The sequence below is a fragment of the Myodes glareolus genome, chromosome 2 (assembly GCF_982192425.1).
Source record: "Myodes glareolus chromosome 2, mMyoGla1.1, whole genome shotgun sequence".
NCBI lineage: Eukaryota > Metazoa > Chordata > Mammalia > Rodentia > Cricetidae > Myodes > Myodes glareolus.
Genome location: NC_142027.1, coordinates 104,702,486 through 104,715,999, shown reverse-complemented (window position 1 = coordinate 104,715,999; position 13,514 = coordinate 104,702,486). Strand labels below are relative to the sequence as shown.

Sequence of the window (13,514 nt, the reverse complement as noted above, 5' to 3'; positions counted from 1 at the left end):
CCTTCAGACCTGAATTCAATCCCCAAGGCCCACGCTTAGGAGAGAATCAACTCCTCTAAGTGTCCTCTGACCTCCACACGCACACTGTGGCACACATGCACCCCCCCCATACAATAAATAAATGAAGTTTAAAAATTAGGGGGCTGGAGAGACGGCTCAGTGGTGAAAGCACTTGCTGCTCTTGCAGAGTACCTGAGTTCAGTTCCAGCACCTAAATAAGGTGGCTAGCAACCTACTCAAATTCCAGCTCCTGGGGGATCTAGCACCCTCTTCTGACTTCCTCGGGCACTTGCACACATGCGCACACACATTTATATAGACACAAACACATACATGTATATGAGGTGTTTTTTTTTTTTTTCATTAAAAAGACAAAAGACACCAACACCGAGGGTTGGGGAGATAGTGTAAAGTGCTGGCCTTGCAAGGATGAGGACTCAAGTTCAAACCTCAGAATCCACATGAAAATTCAGGGCATAATGGCTCTCGCTTGTACTCCCAGTGTTGGGAGATGGAGACATGAGCAACTCTGGGGGATCAATGAGCAGCCAGTCTGTCCTAATTGGTGAACACCAGGGCAACAAATAACCCTATCTTAATGGAGGTAAATAGCATCCTTGAGAATGACACGTGAAGTTATCTCCTGATCTCCAGACACATATGAACACATACATGTGTATCTGGACACACATAAACCACACATAATAAAAAAAAAAATACAGGCACATTTCTAAAGGGAACGCACTGGCCCTGGGCGGATGAAAATCAGGGACTTTCCACACAAACAAAGCGGTCAAACTCCCTCTTTCACAGAAACCTCATGGGCTCTGAGCTTCCAGCCTCTACCGAGAAAATCCCCCAAGTCTCCAGCAGGTGCATCACTCCAGACAGGCAGCTGAAAAGCTCTGGTCCTGAGCAAGGAGCAGAGTTTCAACAAGGATATCAACTTATTTAAAACTGTAGCTGGGGTGGCATCCAGACAGATAGTGTCAGCTACTCGGAAGACAGATGCAGGGGGATTCAAGGCTAGACAACTTAATGAGACCTTGTCTCAACAACAGTGACCAAAGGAAAAGAGGGCTAGTGAAGTAGCTTGGTGGCTGAGCACATGTCTAGAATCCCCCAGTGCCAGGCTGAGGTGTGGCTCAGTGGTAGAGCCCCTGTCTAACAAATGCAAGGCCCTCAGTAGGTTACACACAACAAAATAAGTAAATAAATTTTTAAAAAAAGTACAGTTCCCACACACATAGCAGAACTTTTTGAGGTTAATAAGTGAATACAGAGGAGAAAGTCTCTTGTGGTACTGGGCACTTAGTTATTATTCCAATGGGTTAAGTCACTGGTTGCCAAGCACAAGTGGGCCCAAAGGGGAAATATGTGGTCCATCCAGAAGCAAACTGCAAGCGCAGGACTACGGTGCCAAGGACAGATCCATTTAACCTCAGCAACGCCAGGGCTGGGAACAAGGACCCAATCTGTTTCTGTCACTCTCGGCCTTCTCAGAAGCATAAGTGGCTCACGGAGAGCCACCCAGAACAGATGGGCACAAGCAGTTTCCACTGAGACAGGAGATCATCTACACAAAGCTCTCAAAGCCAGGCTAATCAAAAGGTGCCCCACCACACAAGACAGCATGTACTGAGACAAGGGACCCATGGAGAAGGAAGTTACTCACCTGCTGAGCAGCCTTGTCTGCAAGCAGCGCGAACTCCACGGACAGACCCTTGAGTGCTTGCTTCAGGGAGCCCCACGTGCTGAGGTGCAGAGCAGCCCAGGAGGGCAGAGGGGTTGTGTCAGAGCCTAACGCACTGTAGGAACAGAACACACACTCACCTGTCTGTCCCTTCCCTAGAACTCTGTTCCCAGGAGGGTCAGAGCTCCAGGGAGCAATCTGAGACTCTGGAAGGTTCAGCAGGGATATTTGGCAGTAGGTGAGTTAGGCAGTTAGTTAGACCCACGAAATCACCACTACTGCCAACAAGACATGAACGTCTGTGTGCTGGCGAAGCTGGGTTCTACACCCCTATAAAGGAAGCTTGGTCTGCCACTGGCTGCTCTTGCCAAGGCAAACAAACTTTTGTTTTTGTTTTTGTTTTATATTTGTGCTGGTTAATTCAACATGGGAGAATCAAACCATGGAAATAAACCCTCTGGGCATGTCCTTGAGGGAGCTTTTAAACTAGGTTTAAAAGTTGTGGTGGCAACTGAAGAAGGCAGCATCTTTCCCTGGTCTGGGCATAGATTAAATAAAAAGAAAGTGAGCTAAGCACCAGCATCCATCTCGCTCTGGTTCCTGCCTGTGGGTGTCATATGATCAGCTGCCTCACGCTCCTACTGCCATGTTTTTCCTGCCATGATGGACTGTGACCCCTCAGAGACTGTGACACAATCAACACTTCTTTCCTTCCTTAAGTCGCTGCTGCCAGGTGTCTTCTCACAGCTGTGAAAGGTGCCAAGAAGACTACACTGTGAGCAGCTGTAGGGGGTGTGTGAGGGTCCCAGCGCCAGCTACAGGGGGGTGTGAGGATCTCAGTACCAGCTACAGGAGGTGTGTGAGGATCTCAGCGCCAGCTGCAGGAGGTGTGTGAGGATCTCAGCGCCAGCTGCAGGGCGTGTGTGAGGGTCCCAGCGCCAGCTACAGGGGGTGTGTGAGGGTCCCAGCGCCAGCTACAGGGGGTGTGTGAGGGTCCCAGCGCCAGCTACAGGGGGTGTGTGAGGGTCCCAGCGCCAGCTGCAGGGGGTGTGTGAGGGTCCCAGCGCCAGCTACAGGGGGTGTGTGAGGGTCTCAGCGCCAGCTGCAGGGGGTGTGTGAGGGTCCCAGCACCCTGTATAACCATCACCACTGCTTTCTCCTGCCCCCTCCCACTACCTGTGGATCTACTCTTCTTCCCACAGTGCAATGGGTCAGGGTGGTAGGCAGACCCAGCCCCCCACCAGACTCATGCCACAGTCCCTACAGGCCACATGCCTGAGCTCCTTCCCGAATATGAGAAGATCAGCAGCATTGTCAATGGCGCGGGTTGCAATCCGCTCGGCTCTGTCTCGAAGCTTGTAGAAGCTGTTGTAGACATTTCGAATCAGCTCCCGACTCATGGCAAACTGGGTCTGGATGTCAGCTGGGAGGAAGTCCTAGGAAAGGGTGGCAAGAAAAGAGAGAGTGGCCTGCTGTTTAGTCTCAGAGAGAGAAGGACATCTCTCTCTTACTCATCTGCTTACTCATCTGCTCAAAGCTGAACCTCGCTACTAGAGGATCCAACAAGGGCAGGTGGTAGATAACGGTGCGATCCCCATCGCCCAGCAGAGGCGTGGCGAGGATAATCAGGGTTAGCGCTACCATTCATCTGCTTAAGAGGGGGAGGAAAACCCAAAATCAGAAAACTACCTTGGCCCTAGCAGCCAGCTTACAGTTCGTGAATTCGTCTCCAACGCACTGGGCCGCCTCCTTGAGCTTGTGCTGAACATCCTGGAAGAGGAAAGAGACAGCTTCATCCTCTTCTGCCGGCAACGGCACCCAGCCGAGAGCAGTAAACTCCTTACAACTTCAGCCAGCACGAGAGCTAGGCCTGGTGAGGCATGCCTACCATCTCAGCACCGGGGAGACCACGGCAGGAGAAAGAGCTCCAGGCCAGTATGAGCTACACAACAAGACCCTGTCTCAAGAAAGTGCGGCTGGGAAGATGGTCCAGTGGGTAAGAGCACTTGTTACACACGCATGAGGATCCAATTCAGAATCCCTAGAGCACAGGCCAAAAGCCAGGTGTTGCCTCATATGTCTGTAACCCAGCACTGGGGAACAGAGACAGAATGGCTGGCACTTTTTGACTACCAGCACAACTCCAGGTTCAGTGAGAGAGACCCTGTCTCAAAGGAGTCAGGCAGACAGTGATAGAGCAAGACACCAGATGTTCTCCTTCATCTCCACGCATGCACACAGGCATTCACAACTGCACACATACTACACACATCCACCACAGGGTGTGTGCGCATGCACACACACACACACACACACACACACACTATTAGAAGAGAGAGGAAAGACAGACAAATACAAGCTTCTTCAGGAGTTTGGTGAGGTGATGCATGCCTGCAACCCCAGAACTTAAGAGGCTGAAGCATAATTCCTGAGTTCCAGTCCCTGTCTCAAACAGTGAAAAACAGAGGCAGTCCCTTCTGAAGAGAAACTCGCTCTAGTGCATTTGCTGATCCTCTGGCATTCCAGAATGTCTTTGCTGTCTCATAGACCCTTTAGAGTTAAACTGCAGGAAAAAGTCCAACAGAAGGACAGAAGCACAGCCAAGCACCACCTCCAGAAGAAGCGAGGCCCCTGTCCAGAATCACAGAGTTCCACCTACAACAGCCTCGGCATGGACCCCAGAGGCACGAGACCACAAGACCCTTCAGACGCCATGTAGCAATGGACAGGAAGAGACTGCTGCTTCCTGTAAACAGATCCTCAGGGTTAGAGATCTGTAGAGCGCTGGGATGGTTGGTAGGAAAGGAAAAGTAGAGGGAACTGGTCTCAGGCTGGGCCTTGACATGTGGACCTGGACGAAGACCTCACTAGGAAAGCCAAGTCTTCGAATCAGGCAAAGTCACCTGGGAAACAGAAACGCATAGTGGGCAGCCAAGCCTGTGTGAAGGAGCTTAGGGACCATTTCTAATTCTCTTTTACCAAAAAGGAAAACCGAGGACCAGGGACATTATAGACACACACCATCCATGGACAGATAAAGAGACAAGAAACCTTCTTGTCAACATAAATAAGAAGTGCCAAACCCACCGGGCGGTGGTGGCACACACCTTTAATCCCAGTACTCGGGAGACAGAGGCAGGTGGATCTCTGTGAGTTCGAGGTCAGCCTGGTCTACAAGAGCTAGTTCCAGGACAGCCAGGGCTACACAGAAAAACCCTGCTTTGAAAAACAAAAAAGAAGTGCCATTCCCTCTGCACCTGACCTAAGCCTGTGCCTGGAGTGCAGGTGGCTTCCTGGTTCCACCCTCATTCCTGCTTTGGGATCCAACACCACTGCACCCCAGGCTCGAAAACCATACTAGGGCTAGCAGTCTCACTAGACAGCAAGTAGGTGCCAACATCATGAGGCTCAAGGTTCGAAGGCAGCACCACAATCAATAAACAATCGAGCAAGGTTGTAAGCACCTACACTATCCACTGTGGGTGAAGACTTAGCTACCCGGGGGTGTCACCTGCTGGAGGTGAAAGCCTAGGACCCTCCTAAGGAGTCCAGCTGCCCCTTGGTCTGGGGAGCGCTCAGTGGGTAGGAGCGTTTGCTGCTAAGGCATGAGGACGAGCTCGACACCCCAGCATGTAAAAAGCTGTGTATGGCCATGAGGGAAGTAGAGACAGGAGGATGGCTGGAGTAAAAGGCCCTGTCTCTAGAAACTGAGGTGAAGATGGAGAGGACACCCTCCTCTACCCTCGGCATGCACACAGACACGGAACACAACATGTACATATTCCACACACACAAACAAGTATACGAAACTGGGCTCACTCCTAACTGTCCCATGTCCCCTGCCTAGGAGTTGGGTAAAGGTCGGAAGGCCGTGATTTCCCATTCAAATGCACCCCTCTCCACCCTGTTCAGTCATCCCAGAATCTGCCTGCCTGTTGGGGACTACAGACGCTCAGACCCTGAATTTTCTATGACCCCTTGCCTGCCGAAGTAAACACTTTGTTTTCCTGTACTTGCAGCTGCTCTGGGCACGAGACCCTCATGAGTTCCTGATGGTAGGGGAGTGGTTTCTGGTGGGCTTGCAGCTGAAAAATCCCGAGAGCTAGGATATGCCCATTACTCAAGGAGAGCTCTATATAAGATGACCTGGAACACAATAAAATGTGGCATTCTTGTTTCAAGGATGACCCCTGCCTCTGTCTGTGTGTGTGTGTTTTAATCTCTAGCACCTTGCCTGACTCGCGAACCATGCCATGGTGTACAGGCTGAATGGTACACCTGCCAAGAACTGTGGCACCTCCCACCTACAATTAAAAACACTTGGGCTCGCTCCCGGGTACAGTACTATATGCAGTACTGTGGTTCCTAACACAGGCACACATGATGTCCTGCCTCAGACTCCACCACAGCCCCACTGGAAGAAAGCTTCTATCTCCAGGGGACCATGGCCAGAGGTACACAAAGCTTCCAAGTCACACAAAGAGGCCTCTTTAAAATGATGCCCTGTATGAAGGCCCAAAAATGTGAGCCTATTTCCATGCTGACCAAAGGTCAGAGAGTTGGAACTTACCTCTAGTTCCTTCAAGGTTATTGTGCTTCAACATAAAAACAAAGGTCCTACCTAGATGTAGAAAAGAGAGTTCTGCTATCTAGGTTAATGTCAACAGGTATGGCTAATAGCTAGACCTTGTACTTCAGGAACAGAGAAGTAGATGACATGTTCCTACCTCAAAAGGATCCAACTAAGTTCCAGTTTCCTTAAGGAGATAACTTTGGATTCCACCCAGGGAGTGGTTTGCCTACAGAATGTTTTGGTCTAGGGTATGACCATAACTTGTTTTGTTCTAGCCTGCAACCTTCAATTGCTATGTTCATTTCCTTGTATTATGCTAATGTAGTTTTTGCCATATTCCTACCTTTTGGGGTCAGGGGTATTTTAAGCAGTTGGAAATTAAATGCGGGTGAATCTCAGGACTCACTGGAATTCCCTCCCGATACTATTCCATGTTTCTCCGTTTTATTATTTTCATTCGCCTCTTCCTATTCTTCACTATATTTCTAAATCCCCACACCTCTACCCTGGCAAGAGGTATTTTTGTCAAGGCTGGTCCCTGACAGCCCAGCCTGTACTACAGAAAGAAACCTTGCTCTGTCCATCATAAACAAACCCACTTTGGACATTCAAACAAGGAACAGGAGACAGGAAGAAAAACACAGGGTCAAGGAATAAAATCCAGGTATGGGCTCCCAGCACTGGAGAGGCTGAGACAGGATGATTGCCTCCAGTGTGATTCCAAGCTGGGCCAGTCTAAGTGTGCAAACAGGTTTCAAACAAAGAATAGAATACAGCAAGAATTTCAGGCCCCAGAATTCCACCCAGGACAGGACCCTGAGGGACACACTTACTGAGCCACTGAAAGAGAGGAAGATTTTGAGGAGCACATCCTCTGAGAAGGGCGGATGCCGTGCCACCAGGTTGATGAAGCGCTTCAGGGCCCTCCGGCGGCCCTCGATGAACTCTCTGTCGGCTGGAGGAGAGTACAGGGTCACTATGGAGTCTGCAGAGCCCCGCTCAGAGTGGGCTTCTGAGGCTAAGAACAGAGGGCAGCAGAGCCCCACCTCCGAGGCCCCAAGCATGAACAGGTGCAGGAATGGCCAAGACTGTCTGTTTCAATGGAGAACCCTGGGAGGTTGGGTGTCACACACATCTGTGTTCCTAGCACTAGGGAGACTGAGGCAAGAAGACTATATATAGCAAGATGGAACACAGCCTGAGCTACAGGGTCTGAGGTCAGGCTGGACTGCAGAGCAAGACCCTAGCTCACACAAAAAGCAGTCTGGGAACCAGTGTAACTTCACACAGCCACCATACACCACAGGCAACTTAGGAGACTGTGGATAAAATATCACGAGGAGCACACAGCTTTATCGTGCTGATGATGCAGCTCAGCTTCCCTGCACTCATAGAGTAGAAGTTTGTTGTTATTATTAGGGCAGGCATGGTTGGCACAGGTCTTTAATTTCAGCACTTAAGGAGCTGAGGCAGGAAGACTGTGATCTCAGTGAGTTCCAGGATTATCCGAGTTACCAGTTACTTTAACACAAATACCAAAAGTCAGGTGTGGTGGCACATGATAATACCAGCACTCAGGAGGCAGAGAACAGCCTGGTCTTAATGTGAAGTTCTAAAAAAAACACAACGAGATAAGGCCCACATCCATACCCACCCCATCCCAAGCCCTCCAAGTGTCCACAAAGGCTGGGCTCTCAGAAATGATGAGTCAGGTGACAGTGTTTGCCTAGAATTCTGTCAATCACAGGCACTACGCCCTGGTGGATGCAGGCAAAGTTCCTTCCCTGGCAGCTCACTGGTTAGTGAGGAGCACAGCTGTTCCAGAGGTGCAGAGGGCTGGGAAGAGGCAGGCCACCAGAACCTGAGCCACACAGGAGTATAAGATGTATACGTGTTTATATCACATTGAGGAGGTTCAGGATGGCAGAAGCTGATCACTACATAAAACCCAACCAAGTTCCTCCCTGTGCAGAGTCAATTGCACTAAAAAGGTAGGGAAACGGGGAAAGTGAACTGGCAGTTACCGCGCCTTGTCTAGGCATAAAGTCTTACTTTTCTGTTGTAGAGACAGGGTCTGGTACAGCTCAGACTGGCCTGGAATTCATGATTCTCCTGCATCAACAACCATGAATGGCCTACCCATTTAACGGTTGATTACTGACTGTCAGTTTAATTGATAGGATCAGGAATCACCTAGGAAACCAGTTCTGGACAGGTCTGTGAGGAAGTTTCTAGATAAGATTCATTGGAGGGAGAAGACACACCGTAAAGGTGACCAGCACTCTGCCCTGGTCTGAGGGTGAGAAAAAGAGCTGAGACCTCCAGCTCTCCTTTCTGACTGTGGATGCTATGTAACCAGCTGCCTCATAAGCGCTCCGCGGACTGCACCGTCCTTCCTCACATTGCTTTTGTCAGGCATTCTGCTATAGCAACAAGAAAAGCAATACAAGCTCGGTGTGGTGGCCTTAAATCCCAGTACTTAGGTGGCAGAGGCAGGTGGAACTCTGTGAGTTCCAGGCCAACCAGGGCTACACCCAAAAACCCTGTCTCGAAAACCAAGAGGGAGAGAAGGAGGGAGGGAGAGAGAGAGAGAAGCAATACACAGGCCAATCAATCAAGTTTTACTAGGGTTCTGAGGTCACTGCGGTTGACAAGTAAGATCCTGTGATGGCTGGCACCCTACAAAAAGCAAGTCAGACACTAGTAATCCCACAGACAGCCTAAAGCACCCTGCCGGACAACACTGGGGCCAGAAAGCACCTGAGGCTGGCCACTCTCCTCCAGAGCAGGACTAAGCCACAGCTATTACCCCAGAACAACGAGAGCTCGTGTATACTGCAGCCCTGTTGCAAGCCCCTTCTAGACCATAAGCAGCAGCATCCTGGGCTACAATGGGCCCACCCAGCACCATGCCACTTAGGAGGGCAGCTTGCTCCCACTTCTCTGGCCTCCCTGAACCCTGTCTTACCTCCCAGCACTCTCTTGGGCGGAAGGGCTGGCACCATGCGGTACGGGAACTTGTGAAGCAGCACTTCATGGAAGACCACAAAGTCATTGTAGCGTCTGTACACAGAGGACTTGAAACGCTATAAAACAAAGGGAGCACAGCAAGCAGGACATCAGCAACCACACCATTTCTTCTAGGCAGGAGCTCTACCACTGAGCCACAACCCAGCCCCTCAACTGGGGGATTCTAGGCAGGTGCTCTACCACTGAGCCTCACCCCAGCCCCTCACTGAGGGATTCTAGGCAGGGGCTCTACCACTGAGCCACACCCCAGCCCCTCACTGGGGGATTCTAGGCAGGTGCTCTACCACTGAGCCTCACCCCAGCCCCTCACTAGGGGATTCTAGGCAGGGGCTCTACCACTGAGCTACATTCCCATTTCTCTTTTTACTTTTTGAAATCAGGTCTCACTAAGCTGCCCAGGCTAGCCTTGACCGCACATTGTACTCCAAGCTGACTTGGAAGTTCAACTCTCCTGCCTTTTCCCATGCCTGTGTCATGAGGCCCTGCAACCATGGCATTTCATCAGTCCTCTTTGCCTTCTCCCACCATGCAACAGAACTCACAGGAGTGCTACCAAATTCCTCATCCTCTCTTCCCCAAGCTTTTGCCAAAAGTAAAAGCTTTAGCATTCTATATAGAAATACAAATTATAACATTTAGATAGCATTTTGCCATGATCAGACTTCTTCACTTCTTGGATGGGAATCATCCTGCTCTTAAAAAGTAAATCATGAGGCTGAGGAGATGGTCAGATAGGTACAGAGTGCTCACTACACAAGGGTAAGGACCTGAATTCAGATCTCCAGCATCCATGAAAAAGCAGGAAGGTGGCATACACCTGTGACCCTACCACTGAGAAGTGGAAATAGATCCCAACAAGGGGAGAAAAAACAAAAAACATAGGAAAAAACCCTGCAATTTCCACATTTTGTTTATCAGGCCCAGGAGTAAGGGCTGCTTCACTGCAGCTAAGAGTCCCTTCCCACATTCTCACAGCTTCCGCTGTGGCAAGGTAAGACCACAGGATGGCAGATGGATCTGCTGTCCCTGAAGAGTCCCTGAGGAGGCCCAGCTCAACCCTGCAAGCCCAAGGACAGTTTGACTGTTGGTGAGCAAAGGTCCTGCGAGTCCTGACTTTACAGAGCAGAGAGTCATTCCTATCACCCCAGACTTGGAAGACAGAGAGAAGACCTCAGAGTCAGTTGAGGTACTTAGGACTTCCAGGCTAGCTTAGATTACAGACTGCCTAAAAGGAGGAAGGAAGGAGGGAAGAAAGGAAGGAGGGAGAGAGGACAGACAGATATGGCAGTCATCTGTGACAGGAAGGACACCTGGACACACTGGGCCTTTGCCCCGAGATGAGATGCTCACTGCTTTTCAGACTAAGCCTGGCACAGTCAGGCCACGCTTTCTCAGAAGGGTGTGGGCCCTGTACTGTCCCTACAAGACCCTCACGTACTGAAGACAGTGTTAGCCACGAACTACCCTATCACAGGACAGGTGGCAAAACTCTCCCAAATCCATCCTAACTGGAGCAAGACAGCAAAAAAAAAAAAACCAAAAAAACAAAAACAAAAACAAACAAAAAAAAAAAAACATGGATGAAATGGATGAAGGCACAAAATGACCAAGATAGGTGAAGCCCTGGGGACACCACATGCAGATCACCAAGACCTTCACAGCAGAGCTGTGTCTGATGAACCCAGACATTAGCGTACCTGAGAGCAGGAAGGCAGCATCACTAAAGGGGTGAAGGGCATGAGCTGGTCCTCCCATGTAAATAGGAAGCAGGGTAAGGACCCACATTACCTAAAGATGATGTTCTCATCATCAGGGGATTTCCCACACTGCAAACCAGCACTGGGGAAACACCACCACAGGCATGAACTCTGGAGACAAAAAGACTGTAGCTAGGCATGGTGGCAAATGTCTTTAATCCCAGTATTGGGGAATATCTGCAGAGGCAGACAGATCTCTGATAGTTCAAAGCCAGACTATCTCCAAATTAAAAAAAAAAAAAAAAAAATTCCTACAAGCCAGGTCTGGTAGCTCAGGCCTATAATCTGAAAACTCAGGAGGCCATGGCACTAGGATTGCTATGAGTTCAAAGCCAGCTAGGGTTATAGAGCAAGATCCTGGCTAAAAGAAAAAGAAAGAGAAAGACAGAGAGATATTAAGATTCATAAGAAAAAAGATTTCACTCAAAAGAATGGACCTGATAGAGACCCAGTTGAGCTGGAAACCAGCTTCTGGCACCGGCAGGTATTCAGAAGTTGTCTGGCCAGCTCAACTGTATCATCAGGTGTTGGATCACACTGTACAGCCAGCCAGACGGCTCTCCCACCACCCTGTCCCAGGCTGGTCTGTGGCTCTCCCCTGACACACGCTGTCAAGTCTCAGTTACCTGGCTGGAAACCTCATACTCCACATGCTTGAGGAACAGGCCCTTCTTCTCAGGGATGAGCTCTACCTGCACCGTGTCCCTGGCCAGCAACTCCTGCAGGGTGTAGGACAGCAGCAACGGGTTCCCCTGCGGCATCTGCATTCGCCCAGGGTCCAGGTCCCGCTGCTCAGTGACCTGGGATGTTCGTGGGTCTGAGGAAGACAAGATAAAGATAGGTAAAGACAGCTGCTCAGGGAGCAGGGCCTCCCTGTATCCTGTGCTGGTTCAGCAACTGGACTCTGGCCACAGCCACAGAGCCACACCAGATCCACCCCCTTCCCCAGGGTACAGCACCCAGAAGAAACCCTACTAGGAGGCTTCATCTATGTGAATGGATAAATCCATGGAGAACTATTACAAAGCAGTTAGGGAGGAAAGGAATGCTTGAAATTTAACAACAGACAAACAATTTATAAATTGTTTAATTTATAAATTGTATAACAATTGTGTAACAAATAATTATAAATTGTATAAATTGTTATAAATCCTCCAAAGATGTACAGAGGCCACAAAGCACACAGAGAGATGCTGCACATCATTACCACCAGGAAAAAAGACACCACCACCACGATGGTGCCAGTAAACCCGTGTCTGTGTACAAGTGTGTGGAGGCCAGAGGTCAGTCTCACACGTTATCCTTCCTGCCATCTACATCATCTTTTAAAATAGGTATGTATGTTTGCCTTCATGTATGTGTAGCGGACTCATGCAGTGCCCATGGAAGCCAGAAGAGGGTATTAGATGCCCTGGACCTGGTGCTAACAGACAGTTATTAGGTGTAGTGCTGGGAATTGAACCTTGGGTCTGCTGGGAGAGCAGTCAATGCTCTAAACTGCTGAGCCATCTCTCCGGTCCCCTCTTTTTTTCCCCAGACAGGGTCTTGTGGGAAGCCAAGGATACTCTGAATGAATATGTAAGTGGATGAAGACCTGACTGAACGTGTATTGGTGACATGGCACAGCCATGTCAAGGATACCAATGCCTTAGGCCCATGGGAATTAGCAAAATCTTCCTCCTGCTCAGAGGCATGGCAAAACTTCTTCTGGTTCAAGTACACGTGTTTACAAACCATTGATCAGTATGTGCCAAAACTAACAACTGCAACCTGAGACTGCTCTCCTACAGACCTATTAGCTAACCCCTCCTGCTGTGCTGAAACCTGAGACTGCTCTCCTACAGACCTATTAGCTAACCCCTCCTGCTGTGCTGAAAGTTCCAAGCTGTGTAGGTGGTGCTGCTTCACCAGAGCAAGCATGACACACCCACCCCAGCCGTATGTGTGTCTATGTCTGTCCTTTTTCCACTCCCTCTGCCCCAGTCAGAGTTCTAGGAGCAAGCCATGATAGACAGGGGTCTCTTACTTTACCTGGAACGTATCAATTAAACAAAGTTGGGAAAGTAGGAGACCCCCTTCATCTAGGAACCCTCCTGTCTCTGCCTCCTCGACATCACTATGCCTGGTCTTTTATGTGGGTTCTGGGAGGCAAAACTCAGGTCCTTGTACCTGTGTGGCAAGCACTTTACCAAGTGATTCAGCACCTTGCCACCAAGAATGCCAAACTGGATTTTTTGGAGATTCTCTGAGAGGGTGGGGTTTGGAGAGAGAGAAAATGGGGCTTTTGCAGGAGCGAGCTGGAGCATCCAGCCAAACATCTATGACCAACACAGTTGGGGCACATGGTAGTAGACAGGCAGGCACAACACTGGAGCAGTAGCTGAGAGCTTATATCTCGATCTACAAGCATGAAGCAGAAGAGAGCTAAACCTCCAAGCCACAACTTCTCCAACAAGGCCAC

At 49.7% G+C, this 13,514-nt stretch overlaps 1 protein-coding gene across 1 annotated transcript in view; it reads right to left on the bottom strand.

Annotated features, from left to right (window-relative positions):
* Positions 1-13,514, bottom strand: part of Snx8 (sorting nexin 8) — a 58,555-nt gene that overhangs the window by 9,772 nt on the left and 35,269 nt on the right. Inside the window, exons 2-7 of the mRNA XM_087903340.1 lie at positions 11,680-11,870; positions 9,235-9,352; positions 7,100-7,221; positions 3,383-3,463; positions 2,969-3,129; positions 1,676-1,808 (exon numbers count right to left, since the gene is read on the bottom strand). Coding sequence (XP_087759466.1) covers positions 1,676-1,808; positions 2,969-3,129; positions 3,383-3,463; positions 7,100-7,221; positions 9,235-9,352; positions 11,680-11,870 — 806 coding nt within the window. The remainder of the gene's footprint in view (positions 1-1,675; positions 1,809-2,968; positions 3,130-3,382; positions 3,464-7,099; positions 7,222-9,234; positions 9,353-11,679; positions 11,871-13,514) is intronic.